Source organism: Austrofundulus limnaeus, unplaced genomic scaffold, assembly GCF_001266775.1.
Source record: "Austrofundulus limnaeus strain Quisiro unplaced genomic scaffold, Austrofundulus_limnaeus-1.0 Scaffold1035, whole genome shotgun sequence".
Taxonomy (NCBI): domain Eukaryota; kingdom Metazoa; phylum Chordata; class Actinopteri; order Cyprinodontiformes; family Rivulidae; genus Austrofundulus; species Austrofundulus limnaeus.
Genome location: NW_013953437.1, coordinates 8,784 through 32,417, shown reverse-complemented (window position 1 = coordinate 32,417; position 23,634 = coordinate 8,784). Strand labels below are relative to the sequence as shown.

General features: G+C 40.1%; 3 protein-coding genes across 5 annotated transcripts in view; 1 reads left to right on the top strand and 2 right to left on the bottom strand.

Annotated features, from left to right (window-relative positions):
- pak5 (p21 protein (Cdc42/Rac)-activated kinase 5) overlaps positions 1-2,591 on the bottom strand; it is a 58,820-nt gene extending 56,229 nt beyond the window's left edge. Inside the window, exon 1 of the mRNA XM_014030288.1 lies at positions 2,422-2,591. The gene's annotated coding sequence lies outside the window, so the exon portion shown is untranslated. The remainder of the gene's footprint in view (positions 1-2,421) is intronic.
- The window catches only part of LOC106533844 (galectin-3), a 7,397-nt gene extending 879 nt beyond the window's left edge, over positions 1-6,518 (top strand). Inside the window, exons 2-7 of one of the 3 annotated variants that reach the window (XM_014030294.1) lie at positions 1,613-1,683; positions 2,905-2,951; positions 3,144-3,668; positions 3,762-3,850; positions 4,991-5,162; positions 5,971-6,518. In XM_014030294.1, the coding sequence (XP_013885748.1) occupies positions 2,910-2,951; positions 3,144-3,668; positions 3,762-3,850; positions 4,991-5,162; positions 5,971-6,129 (987 nt within the window). In that variant the 5' untranslated portion in view covers positions 1,613-1,683; positions 2,905-2,909 and the 3' untranslated portion in view covers positions 6,130-6,518. Of the gene's footprint in view, positions 1-1,612; positions 1,684-2,618; positions 2,653-2,904; positions 2,952-3,143; positions 3,669-3,761; positions 3,851-4,990; positions 5,163-5,396; positions 5,782-5,970 lie in introns of those variants that run through there. The other 2 variants (XM_014030292.1, XM_014030293.1) reach the window with 2 other exon arrangements.
- Positions 6,514-22,563, bottom strand: LOC106533842 (mitogen-activated protein kinase-binding protein 1; the record flags this gene model as incomplete). The annotated part of the gene is given in 19 exon segments (XM_014030284.1): positions 6,514-7,584; positions 10,023-10,108; positions 10,876-10,952; positions 11,066-11,153; positions 11,239-11,790; positions 11,969-12,132; positions 12,997-13,146; positions 14,797-14,863; positions 15,029-15,211; positions 16,146-16,285; positions 16,361-16,467; positions 16,567-16,761; positions 19,208-19,242; positions 19,454-19,602; positions 19,741-19,851; positions 21,856-21,919; positions 22,053-22,164; positions 22,270-22,345; positions 22,442-22,563. Coding segments are annotated over 19 exon segments (2,709 nt in total), but the record flags the coding sequence as incomplete, so codon positions are not given.
- Positions 22,564-23,634: the final 1,071 nt, after the last annotated feature.

Sequence of the window (23,634 nt, the reverse complement as noted above, 5' to 3'; positions counted from 1 at the left end):
AGAATAGAATAGAATAGAATAGAATAGAATAGAATAGAATGAACCTTTATTGTCCCGTGCAGGGAAATTCAGGTGTAATAGCAGCAGCAGATACAACAAACATGCATTCCAAATCCACAGAAACATTATATTGGACATTGACATTATCAACTGTAATAATAGAATTAAAGATAATAACAATAAAAAATAAACATAGAAAAATATCAAAATAAGAATAATAATTACTGTACTAGACTATCAGTTGAAATTAGATTTAAAAAATGAAAATAAAAGCCAGATACCATGCAAAAAAAATACAAAATTACAAGAAAAAAACAGATCTGTTAAATTGAGTCGAACTCAGGGGAGTGCAAATTAMGTCAAACTAGTAAAGGGAAAAAAGATGTACAATTGCCACAGGTTATTATTTACGTAATATTCAATGATTGTGAGGTAGAGTTGTTCGATGTGCAAACACAAACATGGATGCTTATCGAGATTGTTGGGAGCGGTGATGGTTATAGAGACTTGATGGTTATATTCAAGTCTAAATCTGAGCGTGTCTCTTGTGTGCACTTTGACTGCATTTAACATGTTTTCTTACAAAAGAATTAATATTTTAACTCAAACAGGGGAAACTATCTTCAGCAGGTTCTAAAGTTTAACCACCCAGAATAAGGTTGAACTCACACTGAACCTTTTACATTAAACATTGGGTTTTTTTTTAAACACTCTCTGTGTTTTTAACATTTTGGAGTCCATATTAAAACCGTTAAGGGGTTGAATTTGCAGAAAATCGTGTCGATTCAAAACCTTTTAGCGATTCCTGACATTTCTCAGCTCAGATGATCAGTAATCTAATCGTGTCGAGGAGAACCGCGGTGACTGTGTGAATCCACCATTGTTGTTGTGATGCTGTGGCCATGGAGATTTATTGGATAATCAAATTGAGATTGACGTGGTTAATTTCCTTTGTTCGAAAATAAAAATACCATGGGGGAATTCATCATTTTCCCCAAGAGAAGAGAAATGATGTCAGAAATGAGTGAATCTTAAAGGTGGAGCAATAAGTTATTTCTCACCTTTAAGTCACTGATTTTTTTTAATAAAATGAAATCCTTGCATTCCCGTCTTTAGTAATTGTGTTACTCTTCGTGTGTTTCACGGTCTCATGACTGCTTAACATTAATGAACAGCATCAGCATAAACAAGAAAAAAAAACAGTCATTGTGTTCTGACAGGACCTATCAGAAAACCTCTTCTAGAAGACCCAACTGTGTTTCTTTTCTTTTCTTTTTTCAGTTTAACAGCTTAAACAAGAAATACAGACAATAAAGTGACAACACTGTTATTTTACTTTACATTTTTTAGATTTTTTTGGCTCTAATTCAATATTATTTAGATAATCCTAACTTATAAAAGCAAAAAATGAAAAAACAGAAAAACCAGATGACAAACTCTAAATGTTTTTACCCTGATGAAAATTACATTCACCCAAAAAAGTCTTTTTACACATATTTTTGAAAGACATGAGTGGAGTAATTAGTCTGACGGAGGGCTGGTGAGGTGAGGAGGAGCTTGGTGGTGTGACCGTTTAGGACTATAAAAGTTTTTTCTTTCTGCTCGGCTGCAGTCATTCAGACCTAAACCACAGCTGAACCTGCTCCTGCTGCATCTGAGGACTGAAGACCAAAATAAAACCAGGTAATGTTTCTTTTTAACATCTGTTGCGCTCTAATTACAGAACATTACTGCCAGCTGTGGTTGCCTGAATGTAACCATAAAAACACAACAGTTCCAGGAGAGAAACCACAGCTGAGAACTGTTCTTTGTTTACTACATATTACTGTTAAAATGTGTATTTACACTGTAAAACTGTTTCTGTTAAACAATATTTTAAAGAAATAAAATCTGTGTTTCYGTAAAAAATAAACATAAATCAGCTGTTTAACCTGATAATTTAAAGCTTCAAATATAGCTGTGGTTGCCAGAGTGTCATCACTTTAATGTTGGTTTATAACTATGGGTGTCTCAGTTATTCTCAAACTGAGTACAAGTACTTCAGTTTGGGTACTTGCCAATACTGAGTATCGTTAGACACAAGGAGTGTTGGTATCATTTCAGAGTAGGGCATTTTGTGCGAGCCCTGATACCCTGATTTAAAGTAAAGTAATACTTTGTTTTTTAATTTATTTTTTGTTGTTTTATGAATGAAATTAAAATGAATGAATAAAAATAAATAAATACCAATACCGGTATAGGAACATCCCAAGTAAAAACTGTTTAATATACAGTTTGAAAAAAAAAACAGATAATTGTTGCCAGATTTTGATAACAAAACCAACATAAGCTAAAATGCAGAACTTTCAGTTGAATAGAAACAGTAATATTGTAATAAAGTCTTATTTAGGAGAAAATCCATATATGAAAGTAATCCCATACTCACGAGAACCAGCTCAGAGTAAAGAACTGGTTTGGTCCCTTTATGTCACAGGTGTCAAACTGCCAACATCCTGCATGGTTTCCTGGGTTCCCCACTCCAACACACCTGATTCAGTGATTAAATCACCTCTTCACGTTCTGCAGAAGCCTGTTAATCACTCGTTCATTCAAATCTGGTGTGTTAGAGCAGAGAAACAAGGAAAACGTGCAGGACAGTGACACAGTCGGGTGGTGAGGTGTTAAAAGCAGCATGTTGGGAACAATGAAACATTTAAATACTTTCTATTGTCTTAGCAGACGCCAGATAATTCTGAGGAACGGTTGTAAGAAATTGAAAGAAAGAAAACAAAGATTCAGATTTGCACACTAGATATAGATGTTAGTTATTTTCTGTTTTTAAAAAAGATGRTAGTTTTATTTAGTTCCAGTAACTTTGACTAAAATGTTTAATAAAAAATGAGTGAGTTTAATTTTGTTCTGTAGGCAGCATGGATGTGAGCGCCACATCTAATTCTCAGATCCCCACTATGGTAAGAATGACAGAAATGACTTCACTTTTTCCTTTTTTTTATAATCAAAATTTAAGTATCAATGTAAAACTGTTTGCTTTTGTTCAGACCTGCAAGTTGTCTTCTGTTCTGTCCACTCTTTCTCTTCCACGTATCTCCATCCTGGCTCCTGACCCTCCTCTCCCTCCATCCTCCCCCTCTCCTCCTCCTCAGCATGCTGACGCTCTGTGTGGCAGCTGCCCGCCCTCTGGTTCCGCTCCACAGACCGCCAGCCTCTGGCCCACCCTGCCACCGTCCGGGTCCGGGTTCCCTGCCTGGCCAGGACAGTCCCCTCAGCCTGCTGTACCCTGCTGGACGGGCCAACCCAACACCTCCTGCTGGCCTGCCACGCCACCAGCTCAGGTTACTGCTCCTGCTCCGGTTACAGCCCCAGCTCAGGTTATAGTTCCTCCTCCAGCACCAACCGCGACCCTGGTCCCAGCTCCAGCTCCTGCACTGCAGCCGTCCTGTCAGCCATGCTGGCCGGGCCCTCAGTACCAGCCTGTCCAGCCACCACCAGCTCCAATCCAAGTCCCAGCTCCAGTTCCTGCGGTTGCACCTGCGGCCAGTATCCATCCAAGTGTCCCCGGTTGGCCCGCTCACCCCGGCTGGGCTTATAACCCGGGTCAGTCAGGATGGCCTGGACAGAACCCGTCCATCATACCTCCTCATTGGCTCCCGCCCACATCTGGACCTCTGGTGGGTCAGATACAAAATAATCTAACCTGCCTTCCCACCATCATGTTGTTTCCCAGCTGCCACCTGACTTTTCTTCTTCTCTTGCTCCTTTAGAGCGTGCCGTACAACCTAAACTTGGCTCGAGGGGTGTACGACAAGATGATGATGACCATCCTGGGCTACGTTAAACCCAACGCAAAAATGTGAGCCAATTTATACACCTGCTAAAGGCATGGGCAACTACTGGTCTGTGGGCCACATCTGGCCTGCAGGTGACTCCCGTCCCCCACCTCCCCACGTTTTACGGTTTGTTTTTTTACAAAATGTCTAAAAGTATCTCAGATCGAGCTTCAGATGCCACCTTGCTCACTTCTTCTCTATTGTGAGGCACTTAGACATGAGTGTTGCCAGGTTGGGTGAGTTTCTACCCAACTGAACACGATGGTCTTGACATTTGGACTGCTTTTTACCAAGTTTGGCAGGTTTTTTGAAGTATTCACAGGAAAACTGTACCAAAATATCAAGCGTCACTATGAAATGGTATTGGTCAACGTCAGTTGTAAACATCCGAAATAGCGAAGCAACTGGGACTCTGAGGTCTTGAGGACCTACCTTCCTTCTGCCAAACAATCCAAGGGCTATTAGTTGATTTTCATTATTCACATGCCTGCAACTAACCTAGAATTTTTTTTATGTTTGTGGTATGCTCTATGTTGTATTGTATGTTTCATTCATTCATGCAGCCTCTTGGCCAGGTCATGTTTTTAAATGAGAAGTGGTTCTCTACGGAAAAGCATTGCTTTCACCAAATAAAAAAAAATAGGATCTCATAATTAGGAGACCTTATCTCATAAATACGAGAAAAGATCTCATATATATATATATWTTTTTTTTCGATGCATTTAAAARAAGCTGCAAAGGAGGTTGAGAWTTGGGCTTTTTTAATTTTCTTTATGCAAGTGTGCTTTATGTTGTGTTTGGGATGGAAACTGTCAGCCCAATCTGGCAACCCTGGTCATGTCTAAGAACAGAGGAAAGAAAATTGGACAGATAAATCGGGGAAATGGGAGGTGGACTGTCTGTATACAGAATTTCAAGGCAAACCTTAGTCTGCTCAGAGATGCTGTTTGCCATCAAGGATTTTCATACATGTACACACTATATAAATACATGAACATTTTTAAAATAGCAGTTTTATTATATTTGAGTAAGTGTGGCTCTCTGGTAGTGTCAACAATAAATCGTATCCCCTCCATCACTGACGTTGCCCATCGTTTTCCTAAACTCCTATTGTTTTATCCTCTTATGCATTATGTTGTGTTTAATTGTTTGGTTTCCTTCAGGTTCACAATAAACTTTCTGAGAGGCAACGATATTGCCTTTCACATCAACCCACGCTTCAGCGAAGGGGGCAAGCAAGTGGTGGTCCGTAACCACAAAGTGGGAGAGCGCTGGGGTCCAGAAGAGAGGGACCTGAAGCAACCCTTCCCTTTTGCTTCTGGGAGCCCCTTTGAGGTGAATAAACAGGAATTAGACAGGYACAGCTAGCTTTGATGCTAAAATCAGCTTTGTTTTACAGCACGAAACAGGTGGGCTTTAAATATAAATACAAATACTGCCCAATAAAGTGATGATTAAGTTTGAGGAGTATGTGTGTGTTAGCGTCCAAGTTATTCAAAATMTGTGTCAATGATGCTCTGCAGGGTGTAAATGACTGACCCCAGGTCACTTTCTCATGGTTAACATCAGGCTAACGTTTGGAAAAGGTGCAGTGGGTTGGAAACATGTTTGTGCAGGCGGAGCCTAGATAAGACCGCTGCTATACTGCAGGAAGGCTTGTGGAGGTCAGTGGGGGTCTCATTTTGCTCTGTAACATCATTAACAATTTATGTTCAGCCACCAGGAGGCATCAAACTCAGGGCATCATCACAGAAAAAGCAAAAATTCACAATCTTTGCAGTGAGGTTTTGAGGAAGTGTCTTACCTGTTGTAGATGAGTKTTTGTATGACCTCAGAATGGAGATAGGGTTTAATTCTGATCGGATTGACAAGCTAATGGCTAGTCCAAGAGGAACTAAGACAAAAGTGGATTGCTTCTTAAAACTGCTCTTAAATCCAAACATTTTTATACACCATTACTTTATTATTTTGAATTAAACAATTGTTTACTTAATATTTGACCATTTGCAAGCAAAAGTGGCTGCAATAGCAGCTAGCTGTAGGATTTCTAGAAGCAGTTCTGCATAAAACTGATCTCATTTCATTAGTCCTCTTGGGATAACATTATCTCAACTTTCTGTTTTGATGGTTTTTGTTCTTTCAGATGAAGATCCTCTGCACCCCCGAGGCCTTCAGGGTGGCGGTCAACAACATCCCGCTGTTTGAGTTCCGGCACCGGATCAGAGAGCTCAACCAAATCGACCGAATCAACATTTTAAACGACGTCATCCTCACGTACATCAACGTGGAGACGCTTCCCTGAGGACTGAACCGTTTCTGAATCTAATTCTGCTGCAGCGTGCTGGAAAGTCAGCAGAAATGCATGAAAATTCACCTATAGGCTCACATTTTAAATACAACATCGTGCAGGAACTAAAATCCTCCAGTCTATATTTAATGAAGCTTTAGTGCTGTATAAGTAAATGTGAAAGCTGTTTAATCAAAGACTGCAGCTGAAGTTAAAATAAGCACAAACTAAAGTTTAATGCACACACGTATTTATTTGTCTGGTTAAAGTCGAGTGTTTTTGTTGTGATATTCTCTATATTATCAGACTGCTACTAACAGTTGTGTTACTGATAAATAAACATGTTAATAATAAATAATTTAACATCTCTGAACTGTTCAATAAAATCACAAATGAAAATTTGAGTTTGGCATTCTGTTTATTTTTTTTAACTATACAGATAAATCTCCATTAGAGAAATAGAAAATCGCTAAAAATGTGTAAAGAATTCAGACAAACTGTTAATTTCTAGGTGTTAAAAACATTTTTAAAAAGCACAGAAGTTGGAGCTTTTCTGCATTAAGAAACAGATGTTTGGCACAAATCATGGCATCTTTAACAATTTTTGGTTGTTGGGTTGAGGAGGCAACAGATCCAGGAGAGAAACCCAGACATCCCCGTACCCAGAAACACTCTCCAGCTCCTCCTGGGAGACCCTGAGGTGTTCCCAGACCGAAGACGATGCACGAGTTCTGGGTCTACCCAGTGGGACACACTCAGAATTCTTTCACCAAACTGAGGTCATTCAAAGAGTTATCAACAACAGGTAAGATATTAACTGTTCATGTTAAACCTAATATCCTTCTTTAAGAGGTTTTATCAGCAAATATAAAACATAGGACYCATTTAAATCCTCTATATCAACATTTTCTTTATCAGATTAAGAATTAAAATAAAGCACGATTTGAAAAGCAGAACATATTTAACGAATATTTCATAAAGTTTTCAACTTAATCATTTTTCTCGTGTTTTTTTTGTGTGTGAAAAGTGAATGGAAACTGATTGTTATATATATATATATATATATATATAAAACAAAAATTTACGTCCACATGAAAAAGGGCAACAAAAATATTGCAAGAATAAAACTCAGCATCTTGTTTTCCCAACGTGACGGCGCCTCGTCACATTTCAGTTTCTACACGAAGCTGTTTGTGCAAACCCGTCACAGCGCTGCTGATCCAGCACGGCTCGGTCTCTTCAGGACTCGGTGTCCCGTCTCTTCTCCACAGACTTCAGCAGCAGCTCGGCGTACTGCTCCAGCAGAGCCAGGGTCTTGTCCCCTCCTAACTTTAAGTCTTGGGAACCTTCGCGCCGGGAGGAGCAGAGGGGCAGAGAGTGCAGTTCGGTTTTCACCAGGACCAGAGCCTCGAACAGGACGTTCCTCATCTCCTGCTGATCCTCACAGGCTGCCGGCTCGCTCTTCAGCAACTGTTAGCAGACCGGACAGACGTTAGCTGACACTCTTTGATAATAATCTATGATTATTGGAGGACAGTTAAATATATTAATATGCTGCAGACAGAGATGAGCAATAAAATCTAAAAAAAAGAACAAAAGATAATATCCAAAATAAAACAAAGAAATGATGATTCTAAAGCTCTAATTATGATTTATTTTGTTAGTTTCACCAGAAACCTACCTTTTGGTAAATGAACACAGTTAATGTCAAAGAAAAATGAGAAAATAAATCTTTTTTTAAGGTTGTTTTGTTAAAGTAAAAAATATTAAGGGGAAAAAAAAGAGAAATGTCAGCTGGCTTTTTTGCAGAAGAGGCCAAGGTGAAGCTGCTGAGAAGCAATTCTCTAAAAAAAAAAACTTTTTGCACTTTTCCCAGTGAGCCTCACTAAACCTCCTGTTCGATAAAAATGTGAATTCAGAAAGATTATCAGACCACAGAACGGCCGTAACTTTTCTGGCGTGCAGCTGCCTCTGCACAAACTTTGGGTAACGCTTTCTTTTATGGTACCCTTATTACCATGTAATTACAAGGTAATATTAAAAATGTAAGTAATTTCGGTACAAAAGAAAAAACTACTGTTAGTAAAACTACTTTTATTGGGTAACTACAATCAAATTACTATTCAATAGTAACTCAAAACTATATTTATAACCAAAAGAATGCTACTACATTTTGGGGTTAGTGGTTAATTGCAATAAAATATAACTTTAAAACTGTCCAAATTACCTACTACTTATTTAGGTGTTCAGAGCTGTAATGTAACTAAGTACAAATACTTTGTTACTGTACTTAAGTAGACATTTTGGTTATCTGTACTTTACTTGAGTAATTATTTTTCAGCGTACTTTTTACTTTTACTCATTACATTTTTACACAATTATCTGTACTTTCTACTCATTACATTTTTACACAATTATCTGTACTTTCTACTCATTACATTTTTCAAAAAGGTAATAAGTAAAAAGTCATTACTCTTATTTTATTCTGCGTTGTTATTACTTAAGAAATACTATCCTGATAAATGGTGCCTCCTGGATAGAGTGAATTTAAATTGTGGTTGGATGAGAAGTATAAATATTTACAATTCTGACACCCTATTAGCTTGTACACAACCCATCACAGCTGCACGCCGTTAGAAAAAATATTTTTTTGAGAAGTCACCTCCCAGTAAATGTCATTTTGGAAAATCTAGTCAGTACTTTTACTTTTAATACTTAAGTAGATTTTGTGTCAGAAATTTACTTTTGATAAGTACAAAACATATCTGATACTTTAAGACTTTTACTCAAGTAATATTTTTAGAGAAGACTTTAACTTTTACCAAAGTATTTTTATGATAAAATACTTGTACTTTTCCTCAAGTATCACTTTGAGGTACTTTATACAACACTGTAGGTCAGGGGTGCCAAACATTTTCCCCYAGGGGGCCAAAATGAAAATCTATCCATGGCTGCGYGCCAAATGCAGTTATATAATACATGAAATACAAATACTTTTTAAAGTAAAGTCCTTTATTTTTAACGATTAAGCAGTGCAATGGCCCTCTTTTGTTTTATTCTGTGCACTTGGAGAAAGTCTGCCATACGCTCAAGTAGCAAAGGCTCATGGGACATTTCATAAATTGATAAAATATGAGTTGTTGTGGCCTTATAAAGTGTGCAAATCTACATGTGGGGTTAAATCTGATCTAAATATTTCTAGTTGTCGTTTCATGTTTCATGTTTGATCCTAATAAATCAAAGATATGTCATTACATGACTGAAAACTACCTTCACTACAGCCCTTTTATACAGTCATTTGACCAATGGAAATACTCTGTTTCTACCTATAGGATAACTGGTTACATACAACCTTGTAACTTTGGCAACTGTTGGTGGGCCAAATCAAATGGCTTGGCGGGCCAAATTTGGCCCACAGGCCCCACTTTGGGCTCCTCTGCTGTAGGTGTTACATAGTGAATTGTTAATACATTACCAGGTAAGTGCTACATTACTGCAGACAATTAATTACATAGTAGAATTGTACCATACTTACCAAGTAATTACATGTAATTAGGTAGTAATTACTATTTAACTACATTTTAATTACCTTGTAATTACATAGTAATAAGGGTACCGTAAAAGAAAGCGTTACCAAACTTTGAAAGATCCAAATATTGTAAAAATTGTTCGCAAATAAGACCGTGACGAAAATATGCACTTAAAATAATAAAAACGTAGCAGAATTTTGTTTTAAAAGCTGTTCAACTGTTTAACACAGCTGTGGTTTCATCAGGCTTTAAAAGGGGTCAGATTATGACTCAATATATATACATAAAAGCAAATAAATGTAAAGATACATGGGTCAATCTGTCTGAAACTGATAGAGATCTAAACACACACGCGCACACACACACACACACACTAACCGTAGTAAACAGAAGGATGGTTCTCCTCAGACTCTTATGAAGATCAGTAATGGCCTGTCTGCAGGTTTCCAAGGTGACTGAGAAATCTGCAGCGAGAGATGGAGAGAAGGACTTTCAAGTACGACCCTAGCTTGTGGGCACGCACACACACGCGCGCACACACACACAATTATATTACAGCTCTTCCGCACAAACACACAGTGTGTGTGAGCAAGATGGCGACACAGTGAAAACTGCTGAACAGAGAGCAGGAAGTGCACGAGCTGAGAGAAAAGAGCAAAATGAGACGGAGACAAAAATCATTTCACAGCTTTCATCTTCCAGCAGGACACAGTTTGTGCTACAAACACAGAGTTCGTGTCATTAAGTGGCTTTTACAGCTTCAGCGCGTTCAATTCAAAACTTAATACAGCTAAACGTGTTGTTCAGAAGTGCTTATCGTCAATGAAACAGCAGGGAGAGAAATTATTAGTTCAGCATTTTAAATCTTTAGTTATTCAGTATTTTTACAACATAATAAATATTAAGGTCTTTTATTTTCAATGACAGTGTAATGGGTACAACTCTCAGCTACTACCACATCAAATTTCACATGTGTAAAACGGACTGAGTTACAGCCATAAGCTTGCTAGCTAAGATGCGTTAGCTGTAGCCATCTTGAATCAGGTCGACTCCAAAAGTTAATCACTTGTAGAAGCAGATCTGAACGTCACTGTCTGAAAGTTTCATTTGATTTTATGTGCTAGTTTGTGAGATATTTTGCTAACAGACAAACAGTCGGTTTATGGGATCGACTGCCTTCCATGGTAAACAGACATGAAGGGGCTTAAAAAAAGGTTCTGGGAGGTCAAACCTGAGTGTGGAGTCAGTGTTTGGTTCTCTTCAGGCACCAGGGGGCGCTCTTTCAGCAACTGACCGCCTTCTTTGGCACTGGGAAATAAAAAGAAAATAAAAGTCAGTTTAATATAGAGCTGCTCTTTTCTGCTTATTCACAGCTGCTTGTTTCTGTCGAAAAAAACAAACAAACAAAAAAAACCCGGCACCTTTCAGAACCGGAGTTCTGTTTCTGCTTCACAGACAGAGAGCCTGGCCCGGCAGGATCAAAAGGCAGGTAGAGGTGTCTGCACCGTGCTGAAAACAACAAAACAAGCAAACGTGGCTTTAGAAACGAAGCTCGGCTGTGATTTAACGCGACGTACATCCTCGGCTGTCCGACCTTCTGCTTTTACATCCGGAGGTGAAACGACTCGGCCCACGTCCACCGCGGAGGCAGAGGCCTTCAGAGGGCTCGGGCTCGGCCTCACGTCCAGGTTCAGGCTGCGCCGGGCGCCCAGAGGATGCCTCGGGAGCGGGATGCGAGACGGCGGGCCGTTCTGGGTCGGATGGGACGGGGACGCCGTCACGGTGCGGGGAGGGGCAGCGGAGGAGGAGGAAGACGACGGGAGCCTGGCGAGAGTCGAGGAGAGCGCCTCCTCTGATGACCTCCTGCTCCGTGGGGAGCGAGGCGGAGATCCAGACTGGAGATCGTCGCCCAGCGAGGAGGAGGAGGAGGAGGAGGAGCGGTTGGTTTTGGCCATGGAGCTGGCTGTGGGGTTCATGTAGGAGAGCTGGGGCTTCAGTTTGGGGCTCTCCCACGGAGAGTGTGGAGACCCAGAGGAGGGCAGAGACAAGGTAAAGGTCGACCTGGGAGTGATGTTAGTCAGGGTCAGCTGCTGAGGTCTCACGCACAACTCCTTTTGGACACTAGAGGGCGCAGAGGAGCGAGAAGCTATAAAATAAAACGAGGACAAGGGTTTTTAAAAAGTACCAGCATCATTTATGCACAAATAGAAAGGCTTAAACAAACACACTAAATTTAGAAGACAATTTGAGAGCTCACATTAAAATCAGAGCTAAAAAAAAAAAAGAAATCGGAACAAACATCAATGAATCAAGATGAAACTCACAGTCTGTAGTCAGGTTCTGAGCGGAGCGAGACTTCTGTAGACAAGCAGCTTGGTCCAGCATCGGTGGAGCTTGAGTTGGCGGGTTTGACATCCTCCAGAGGGCGGACCCTGAACTCTTCTTCTTCACAGGTCGGTGTTTGAAGGGAGAATCCTTCTCTGGAGTCCTGCCGAGAGGCAGCAGCTCAATATCAAGAGGTCGGCATGTTTTACAGTGTTTACCGTAGGTTTATTGTCAAAACATCTTTACATTTATTTGTTCCAACAAACCGATACATGGCACCTAACACTATCATCACTCATAGCAGGAGGAACTTTTATCAGGCTGGCAATTAGTCGCCCCATAAAGCAACACTAATACTGAGAAGACAACAATATTTATCAGCTCATGATAAAAACTCAACGAACAGGTTATAAACAAGAGGTCACTGCTTTCCTTTTAAAGCAATGACTCGTGTCTAACTTCCTGTAGCGGCTAGCTAGGCTATTAAAGAGGTGAATAAAATCATTTTTGGTCAGTAAATTTGATCTGGTGCCCTAAATCTTTAAGGGGTGTAAAGTAAGTGTAAGAAGCTGAGGAGAAAATATCACCTCTCTTTCTCCCTCACTCAGATCTTCTACATTTTTATGATTCCTCTTAAAATTTATTAACAATTTCAGCAAACAAAAGTGGCAAAAAGTGATAGAGGGTCAGGGTTAACCCGTCTGAACAGGGTCAAAATCCATTGCTTTCCCACAAGAATGGCAGAAAGTTTTCAGTTTTAAAAACACCAGAAGTAGTGTTGGTTGGGCCKAGAATGACTTTTTTCTGCTATTGTTCTTTCTCTGCATTAATGATTAAAACTACAAGCTGTTTGCAAAAATGCAGCCAAGGTAAACAGAAAAGGCCAAACTCTTTTTTTTTTGTGAAACTGCATAATTTCCATGTAAGCTTATTAATATTCTATCATCTCTTTATTATTTCATAACAGTTTTGGAGGCCCTTTTTTAAACATTTGCAGCACTTCTCTATAAACTCTGTGTTTTTTTACCTCTCAGATTTGACAGGAGACACGGAGAGTCTGTCCTCGGCCTTTCTGCTCTCGCTGTTTCCTGTCAGCGGACGTACTTTTGACACCGGAGGATTAGTCGATCTGCCGTCTTGTTCCTTTGCGGTCACTTTGGAGAACGGAGGCCCAGCTCTGAGCAGAGGCGAGTGATTCAGCAAAGACAAAAGCAGTTATTTCCCCTGGTGTGGAAAATGAACCAAACTTTGCACATTTGGGAGATTTATCCTCACTAAGTCGCTCTCGGGTTTAGAAAATAAACAGCCTAACTAGCTTTTACTGTGTACATGAGATAAAGTAGACTAGTTAATGAGCTTCACAGGTGCTGATCTTTTGCACAGCTCGTATATGTTTATAATATGTTTAAATTTAGCTGCATGAGAGGATCGCTGAGGCCCRGACCCACTACAGATCTGCACGGCCTTTGCAGATGCAATTACAGGTTTTTGTTTTAACAAAACGAGCATAGCAAACTCTAACTTGGTGCAGTTTAACCACATTTAAATGAGGTATAGTGCCTGCAGCATTTATGGAAATAACTATCAGGGCAAAAAGCATCTGATTCTGAACAAACAGTTATTCACAACATGTGTTTAATAAAAATAAGGATGTAATAATGATCATTGCAGTCCAAATGTCACGCATTTTCCAGAACATGATGAAAACTAATTATTTGGTTCTCAGTGAAATTCCAGAACAGCAGAGCCCACGAGGGGACATGGGAGATTTTTTTTTCTTTTGTGTTCCCAAGCAATAGTATTGTGTTACCTCGCAATACTTCTGCGTTACCTCGCAGAATTGTTTTGCGTTCCCACGCAAAAGATTGTTTTGTATACGAACTGAATTAAATCAGACTTTTATTTTGAAATAGCCAGTTGCCAAAACAGGATGTGTCGCCACAAGTTCGTAAAATTGGCATTGATGTTGCGTGGCTCGGCTGGCTGCACTGTGTTTAAATATCGACATATGACATACTTCCATGTGTGGCTGTGTGATATATTCATTCTGAAGCTGAAATAAAGCAGTAGGCTGACTCGCTAATGGTGAACATGTGAGTTTGTTAATAAACCGGCAGGCACAACAGTGATAAACTACTTTTGCGAGGGAACGCAAAAGGTATTGAGAGGTAACGCAAAAGTATTACGAGGTAACGCAATACTATTGCGTGGGAACACAAAASGAATTAAATCTCCCATGTCCCCTCGCGGGCGCCGTACAGAACCCATCCTGTCCACACAGAAACGTTTCTTGCAGGGTTATGCATCAGCTGTTTTGTGATTGGTTAAAACTTTGTTGTGGGCGTGTTCAGAGCTTTGATGTTCTAATTGCCTTCAGTTAGCTAAAAGCTAAAAGAGGATTAGCTGAAGGCTTAGAAGCAAAAGTATAGTTAAATATAGTAGAAGTCTAGCTCAAAGCTAAAACTACCAGAACAGTAGCTAAAAGCTAAAAATAAGCTAAAAGGAGCATTAGAGGGCAAAAATAGAGCAAAAAAAGCAATGTACTTAAAATAATCAAATACATGTCAATGTTTTTCTTTAAGGAATTATTTTATTTAGCTGCTGGCTTCTTTAAGAGTCACCACAGCGAGTGAGGTATATTTACACCGGCTGCTCTTCCTGCAGCCTCAGGATAACGAGCCAGGGGCAATAACCGCCGAGCTCCTGCAGCCCAGAAGAATTCTTTGTGAATAAAATGAAATATTTCGAGATGCATAAAAGTTACAAATACAAAAGGTCCCAGCAGTCATCTCCTGAATGAGCCGAGGGGCTCAGAAGGATCTGTTACCTGTTGTTGTGTCCTTTGGCCAGGAAGCGTGAGGACATACTGAGCCTCAGGACTCTGCTCTGCTCAGCTGCAGAGAGAAGCAAAGAGGAACTCAGAAGCAGAAACTGAGGCTGAATCAATAATCTGTTTTCAGATGTGAGGTCGTTTACAGAAACACTGAGATGTTCTTCAAAGTTAGTCTGGACTGGAGACAGACCTTCAGAACGTGTCAGAGGGTTTCCTGCGGTCCTACCTGTGCTGCTGCTCTCCACCAGGGTTTCAAAGTTCTGCCGGAGGAAGTCTTCCTGCTCACGTTCAGGACCGTCATTCACCGTCCTCAGAGCCTCGTCTATACTCGTCACCTCGGCCGGCTTCCTCTCTGGCTCCTGCTCCTCTTCCTCACTCTCATCATCAGAGCCGACCAACGAACCAGCATCTGCAGAAAGCAAAACAAATTCAGAGAATCTGAAGCAAAACACGTCTGGAGACTTCACTCAGCAGCATCTGGAGCTTTTTAACTCAACACGGTTACATTTAAATTAATTATTTAAACAGAAAACTAAATGTGAGAACCTGGAGAGAGCTGAAAGATGTCCAGTTAGCAAACATACTAGTTAAAAGCTAAATGTAGCAAAATCATTTACAGAAACTAAAAACAAAAACAAAAGGCAAGCTAAAAATAACAAAAGTGTTCTAATAAAACCAGCAAAAGGCTGCATAAACGTATAAAAAAGCTAACTATAAGCTAAAAGTAAGAAAAGTTTGGCAAAACGCTAAAGGTAGCAATAGGGTAGCTTAACACTAAAGCAGCAAAAGAGTAGCCAAATGCTAACATAGCATGACTGCATAAAAAAAATAAAACACCAACAATAAGCTAAAAGTAGGAAATGTCTGGAAAAATAAGAAAAGATAGCAAAAGGCTGCATAAAAGAATAAAAAACTATCTTTAAGCTTAAAGAAAGGTCTGGCATAAGATAAAGGTAGCAGTAGGCTAGCTAAATGCTAAACCAGCAAAAAATTTGCTACATTAAGCAAAAGATTGCCTAAAAGCTAAAATATCAAAAAGCCATGTATCAAATTAGCTGAAGGCTAGCTCAAAGTTAAAAGTAGGACAATCCAGTTAATAACTAAAGGTAGAAATAGGTTGGTAAAATATTGGTAAAATTTTTGAAAAATAAATATTTAATTTACAAAAACCAAAGACTTTAGTATTTATTTGCTGAAAAATGTAAGAATGACTAAAATAGTCCAAAGTATGGTGAAGTTAGATTAGGAGAAAATAAATATAAAACAGAAAAACAACAATGTAAATGCTGTATCAGCACAATGATCAGTCCTGTATTTGGCATGTCATCAAAGTGGGACCTCACCATGCAGGACTCGGTCCTGGCTGGATTCTGTGCTGTCGTAGTCCATGGAGCATGCGCTGTCCGGGCTGCGGCTGTCCTGGCTGTCAGTCCGGATCCTTCGGCCCGCTGGGCCGCAGTTCTGCTCCAACACAGTGTAACCACTGACGTCCAGAAACAGAACCGTGATGAGACGTGTTTCATCAACAACAGACAAGTCAGAGCCAGAGGTGAGCTACCTTTCTGTGAGACTCGTGTCCTCGTTCTCTGCTGTGTCCGTCTCTTTGACACACTTGGCTGAGGAGGACACCCAGAGCCGGTGCCTCCTGGTTCTTTCATCCACCTGCTGCTCCAGAAAAACAAAAAGGACTTAGAGGTGTTTCTGTTTTTAACATGCCTCCATGTGAACAGCTTCTTCCTGCTTTTACTCTATAAATCTTCTTACAACAGTTTCTTGCAGGCTGGACACGCTCTGTTTGTCATCAGTAGATGGACTGAGGTTCCTCTTGTGTCCAAATGTCTCCAGCTGTCTCAGGTCCAGCATGGATCTTATCATCACTTCCAGGGAGCCCATACGTCGAGACCAGCACCTCCGGGGGCGCTTGGTGGCATCAGGACCGACCTGGGTAATGGCTTCATGCTGAATACAGAAGATAAACCAGAGAGCAGTATACTTTACCGTGCAAAAGTTTTAAACCACTCATCAATTCTTTATGTTTTGCTTTCAAGCTTCCAGATCTTCTTGCACTCTTTGAAGTGGTCTTAAAGTGGACATTAAGGCTGTGTATTGACATGACACAGGGGACACGATACGATATATGGTGACATATCGCAATACTGTAAACAAGGCAATATATTGGCTTTTTCCTCCAAAAATTCTAATAAATAAATTTTAAAAACTCAGTATGTTTTGTATGTATTTTACATGTTTCATATTTCTTATTTCATGGTTAGGCCAAATGTGCCATTAAATTGTTTGATAATATATTTGTGTCAGCTTTTAGATTTATAATATTAATTTATTTTAAAAATATGGTCCCCCACCACACTAATAACAGCCTGTATCTTGTGCTAAAGTTCATTAAACGGATCAAATGTGAGCTATCAGTTTGATCTGTATATACTGTATCAATGGCCTTGAAGAAAAGCACCACAGCAAAAATAACGAGTAAAAAAGTCAAAGTATCTGCTGATAAAGTGTCTGAACAGTGAATTTAAAAACAGCTTTTCTGTGATAACACAACACTTATCCCTTGAGTTGGAAACCATTTAAATCTGAAGATTTAAAAGTCAGACTAACGGGTTGGACAATGAAACTGAAACAGCTGTCATTTTAGTGTGGGAGGTTTCATGGCTAAATTGGACCAGTCTGGTGGTCAATCTTCATTAACTGCACATTGCACCAGTAAGAGCAGAGTGTGAAGGWTCAATTAGCAGGGTAAGAGCACAGTTTGGCTCAAAATATTGCAATGCACACAACGTTATGGGTGACATACCAGAGTTCAAAAGAGGACATGTTGTTGGTGCACGTCTTGCTGGTGCATCTGTGACCAAGACAGCAAGTCTTTGTGATGGATCAAGAGCCACAGTATCCAGGGTAATGTCAGCATACCACCAAGAAGGATGAACCACATCCAACAGGATCAACTGTGGACCCAAGAGGAAGCTGTCTGAAAGGGATGTTGGGGTGCTAACCCGGACTTTATCCAAAAAGTATAAAACCACGGCAGAATTAAATGTGCACCTCTACTCTCCTGTTTCCAACAGAACTGTCCGTCAGGAGCTCCACAGGGTCAATATACACGGCCGGGCTGCTATAGCCGATCCTTTGGTCACTGGTGCCAATGCCAAACGTTGGTTCCAATGGTGCAAGGAGTGCAAATCTTGGGCTGTGGACAATGTGAAACATGTATTGTTCTCAGATGAGTCCACCTTTACTATTTCCCCACATCCAGGAGAGTTACGGTGTGGAGAAGCCCCAAAGAAGCGTACCACCCAGACTGTTGCATGCCCAGAGTGAAGCATGGGGGTGGATCAGTGATGGTTTGGCCTGCCATATCATGGCATTCCCTCGGCCCAATACTTGTGCTAGATGGGCACGTCACTGCCAAGGACTACCGAACCATTCTGGAGGGCCATCCAATGGTTCAAACATTGGATCATGAAGGTGGTGTCGTGTATCAGGATGACAATGCACCAATACACACAGTAAGACTGGTGAACGATTGGTTTGATGAACATGGAAGTAAAGTTGAACATCTCCCATGGCCTGCACAGTCACCAGATCTAAATATTATTGAGACACTTTGGGGTGTTTAGGAGGAGCGAGTCAGGAAACGTTTTCCTTCTCCAGCATCATGTAGTGACCTGGCCACTATCCTGCAAGAAGAATGGGTTGAAAGCCCTCTGACCACTGTGCAGGACTTGTATATGTCATTCCCAAGACAAACTGATGCTGTATTGGCTGCAAAAGGAGGCCCTACACCATACTAATAAATTATTGTGGTCTAAAACCAGGTGTTTCAGTTTCATTGTCCAACCCCTGTAAGTGTTTTAACAAACAAAGAAAAAACGTCAGGTCATGAACTGAAACTGTTCCCCAAAAATCCTTCTATGCTGTTTTTAGATTTTAGCAATCTTTTCTCTACTTTTAGCTTCTAGCTAGCCTTTTGCAACTTTTTGCATGTTTTTGGCTACTTTAAACTTCTGTTCAATATTTTGCTACTTTCAGCTTTTAGTAAGCCTTTTTAAGTTCGCTACTTTAGGTGTCTAGCTAAGCTTTTGATGTTCATAGCTACCCTTTTATTACTTTAGTTTTTAAGCTAGTCTTTTGCTACTTTCAGCTACATTTTTGTATAGCTGTGGATGGCCTTTTCCTACTTTCAGTTAGCCTATCACTGCTTGACTTACATTTTTGCTAGCCTTTTGCTGCTAGTAGTGAACATTTTGCTACTTTCTCAGCTGTGTTCTGCTTCTTTTGCTTCTAACAGCTCAGTTTGAGCTATTCAGTAAATTTCATTTACAACCCTCTGCACTCATTTTCACACAAAATTTATTCTGTTCAGTGTTAATTTAGCTTTTCTTACCTTTCTCAACTCTGTGGTCTTTTCTTCTTCTGAACCTGATGTTGGAGGAAAAATTACAGCAACTGAAACCTTGACAAACATGACAGGTCGGATTTTCTTTTTGTGTGTTTTTTTTTTTTTTTCAGGTTTGGCTGAACTTGACACAGAAAATGAAACCAGGAACAGTGAAGCAGATCAGGCACACATCTCAACAGTTTCCTTAAAGTGTCCCTTCACTGCTGCTGTGTGTTAATATGAAGACAGCACCTGTGTCCTCGCCCCTGTGGCTGCTGCCAGAGGAAGTATTGCTTATGTTGTCAGCGAGGACATACTTCACTCTGTCCTCCTCCTCCTCATGCTCCTGGTCGCTGTCAGAGCACAGATCAACCAGAGCCGGGGCGCTGTACGCCTCCCGCCTGCAGCAAAGCAGAAAGAGTCAAAATCACGAGCTCTGAATGTGCAGCGGCGTATTTATAACATGTGATGGGAATCGTCCAACTGGACTCTGTGTTTTCAGGACGGGTTGTGAACAACAGGCGGCTGGGCGTCGTCACCTGATGCCGGGGGACTCGCGAGGCACCGAGTTGGGGTTCTGTCGGAGCTGCTGCAGCCTCTCCCTCATGGCGATAGTCAGCTCTGGAGCGAGTCGCCACACGAACACACAGCTGGGAAACAAACGCATGCGAGCATTAAATATTTAAAGTTTTATCTCAGAGTGATGACTGAGGAGAAAAAACATCTGCAAACACATTTTTCYCAGTCATTTCCTCTAATCCTCTAAGACTAAGTTTTGATGTGTAACACTCCAGTCCAAGTTTGTTATTTTTCTCTCTAAAGCTAGTAAAATGCATCACATTACTGTATCTGTAGAAATCCAGTCTGTAGTTCTAAAACGTAACGCAGGATCCTTCTTATCAGAGGCCCTGCTGAATGCTGAAATTAGCAGGAAGCACTAAGGATGTGTGTAACAGGATCTGACTGCTCTAAATTTTTAAGTAGTTCAGACTGAGCGCGGCCGTATTACTTAGGCATTATGAAAACAAATGAGTCCTGAGCAGCATTAATGGGTCAATCCACCTAAATAAATGTAAAAAATCCTGAAACATCTAACAGATCCGTGTAAGTTAGAGATATTCATGGAGGAGGATTTGAAATGATGTCCTGAGCTCAATAAAAAGGTGCAGATTGAAAGAGTTCACTCCAGTAGATTTCTAAAAATATTAACATGCCATTTTGAAATGCAGGTCTGCACTCAGTGTAAACAAAGCATATTTATGTATACAATTATCAGACTCCTCCCTGAACAGCTCTATATAGATTTTGCCATTGTTAACATATAGTTAAACACCTGGTAGTTGACATCCTGTCACAAGTTTTTCTTACAACTTTTTTATTTTTATTTAAGGACACCATCACCATAGAAGAAAAATAATTTTTTACTTCTTTTGACTAATGTTTTTGACATTTTGTCCTTTAAAAATATATTAAAAAAGCCTAATTAAAAGCAGAATACATTGTGTTAAATACAATATTTACACTGAAATGATGACACTGAGGTGGCACACAAAATGTTTGCACTGTACATTAAATATGGATCATTATACATAATGATATAAGCAGTTAAATAAGGGTAAGAAATAATAAATGTTTTGAAAAGAAAATTAAGTTTTTTTCTGTCATTTGCAATCTATGGAGTTTGACAGACACYGTATATAAGACCTTGATATAATGGCATTCCTATATTTCATATAAGAATGTTTAAAATAAATTTCAATCCAGGGTTGCATWATTGAAGCTAAGCCTGTGAGAACTGTGGGTGCTGAGGGCGCTATAACATCTCTTTCTAGGTGACAATAAAAAACAGGTAAAAAACAAAAGGAATCAAGGAATCAGTGTCATATCTACTAGAGATTTTTAAGTTTAATCAAATTCTGTTTCTCTAATAATGCTTGGTCCCATGGTTGTGCCTACAGTTGGTGGCAACAGTGAGTGAAAATAAAGCAGTTAAACAGAGCGACAGTGCGCAAAAAAAGGAGTTTGGATGTTGATTTTGCACACACACATTTGTTTTTCTATCCCCGTGGGGACTTTGCCTTGACTTCCATTCATTTTCCAGTCATTTCTATAGCCTAACCCTGACAATTTCCTCTAAAACTAACTGCCCACATACCTGACCCTAAACCTCGCTTAAACTCAATTCACACTTTGGTCCTAAACATAACCCCACACCCAAAATCAGTATCTATATGAGGACCAGGCCTTGGTCTCCACAAGGAGTATGAGGTCCCCAAAAGGCTGTGTTTTTCTGTAAAATGATCCTCATGATGTAGCAAAAACGTGTCCACACACACATCCTTGCACTTCCATCAAACTGAGGACTTTGTATTGYCTTCCATTCATTTTTGTAACTGCATTAATGCCGAACCCAGACATTTTGCCTAAAACTAACAATTACTAGTCTATTCCTGACTCTAACCTGAACCAAAATGTAATTAACATCGTACCTCTAAACCTAACTAGTAGAGCGCAGCAGAACTGCAAAAAAAGTGAGGACCAGGAAAATGTCCTCACTACCCATAAATGACGTCACTCCGTTGGTTAAAACCATGATGGTCCTCACTCTGTAGCAGAGACAAGAACACATACACACACAAAGCAGAGACTCTCACCTGTCTCCTGATGTAGAGATTAAATGCCTGCAGTCATTGGTAAACTTCATCCCAGTGACAATTTCTGCAAAACCAAAAACATCTAAGTTCCTATAGTGTCGCCAGGGTGAATATTTCAGAAACTCTAAATATAAGTGGAATTATTTATTGCTCAGTTTGGCTGAGAGATATAAAGATGTAAGTGTTGGTTCTGGTACCAGAATGTCCAAACATGGTGGCGACACACTCCCCAGTGTAGAAGTCAAATATGCAGATGTTCTTATTGGAGCAGCTGGTGGCTACAAACTGACCCGAAGGATCAATCTGAACCTTTGGGGGGGAAAAAAAGAATAATTTCTTTAATTTATATACTGTATGTATATAAAGACAGAGACAGACAGAACCGGGTCTCTGGAGAGAAAAAGGAAGCATTACCCTGAGCAGACTGCCATCTTCACTTAGAGATCCTTTGTAGAGCTTCTTCTGTTTGCCATTGCTGATGTTAAAAACCCTGCATTCAGAAGGAAAACGGGCCTCAGAGACACTTTCAAACCGCCAAACATGTGAGCTGGAGACAAAACCACAGCTAAAAGCCCCACACACTCACCTGATGCAGCGGTCCTGACAGCCAACAGCTGCGTACCTGCAGGTGGCGTCTACAGCCATGTCGTAAAGTGTGGTTTTCATCACCATGTGGTGAGAACGTCTGAACTCGGTTCCCCTGTCAGTCTGCGAAACAAAGAGACTCACAGCTTGTGAGGAGGGCAGTTTGTGTAGCTGACATGTTGCACAGGTCAGGATCTGCTGAAGTGCCTGACTCTCCGCTTCTACCACGCCACATTTTAGCTAAATATTTGTCAAACAAACAAGCCATTTTTGTGTTTTCGACGACCACTTGTCTGTAGTGGCCGCTTGGAACAGGAACTCCAAAGGTTAATCATTTTTAAATGCCCATTTAATGATTGCTTTTTGAAAGTTTCCTCTATATAAACCCACTGCTATCATCAGGAGCCATATTTATCTAAAAGARGAGGCCTGATAGGAGCAAAATGACAGTTAATTTTTTAGAGATGCTCAGTTCTATTCTCCCCTGGTTTAAACCTGCACAACTTTCTTAAACGAGCACTCTACAGAAGTCAGAGCTCTGAGAACTTCTGCTAACCAGACTAATAAGTGTTTGTTTTCACTCTGCTCTACTGCAGAAAGGATTAAGCTTTAAGTTTAAGAGGAATGTTGAAACTTATGCAATCCTAGTGAACACGCATCAGACTTGGTGACTTAATCCCACAGAAGAAAAAGGTTTGTTGGAGTTAAACAACGTGGTGCACAAATGCTGTTTGTGTCCTTGTTATGAGAAATTAATATAGATTTTAGGTCATAATATTTTTGGATTTATTTTGAGCTTTTTATTTTATTTTTGGCAAATCCAAAAGGTTTTAACTAAATATTTGAAGTAAGCATCAGAAAAGTCTTGTCCTTGAACAAATTAAAGTCTAATTGTGTCTAAACAAATGGAAAAATACAGTTTTTCTTAATCAACAGAAATGTTTTTGTTTTTTCTTCAGCTGCTCTCTTCTGTGGGGGACTTGCACAAAATATTAGTCTTTGTGTTAGCTCATATGCCCTTCCTGAAGCAGCCTGGACTCAAACCTGCAGCCTGAGGTTTACAAGACGGCAGCACTGACCACGGAGCTACAGCAGCCTCTAAATATACAGCGGGTAAAATAAGTATTGAACACATCAACATTTTTCTCAGTAAATATATTACTAGAGGTGCTAATGACATGAAATTTTCACCAG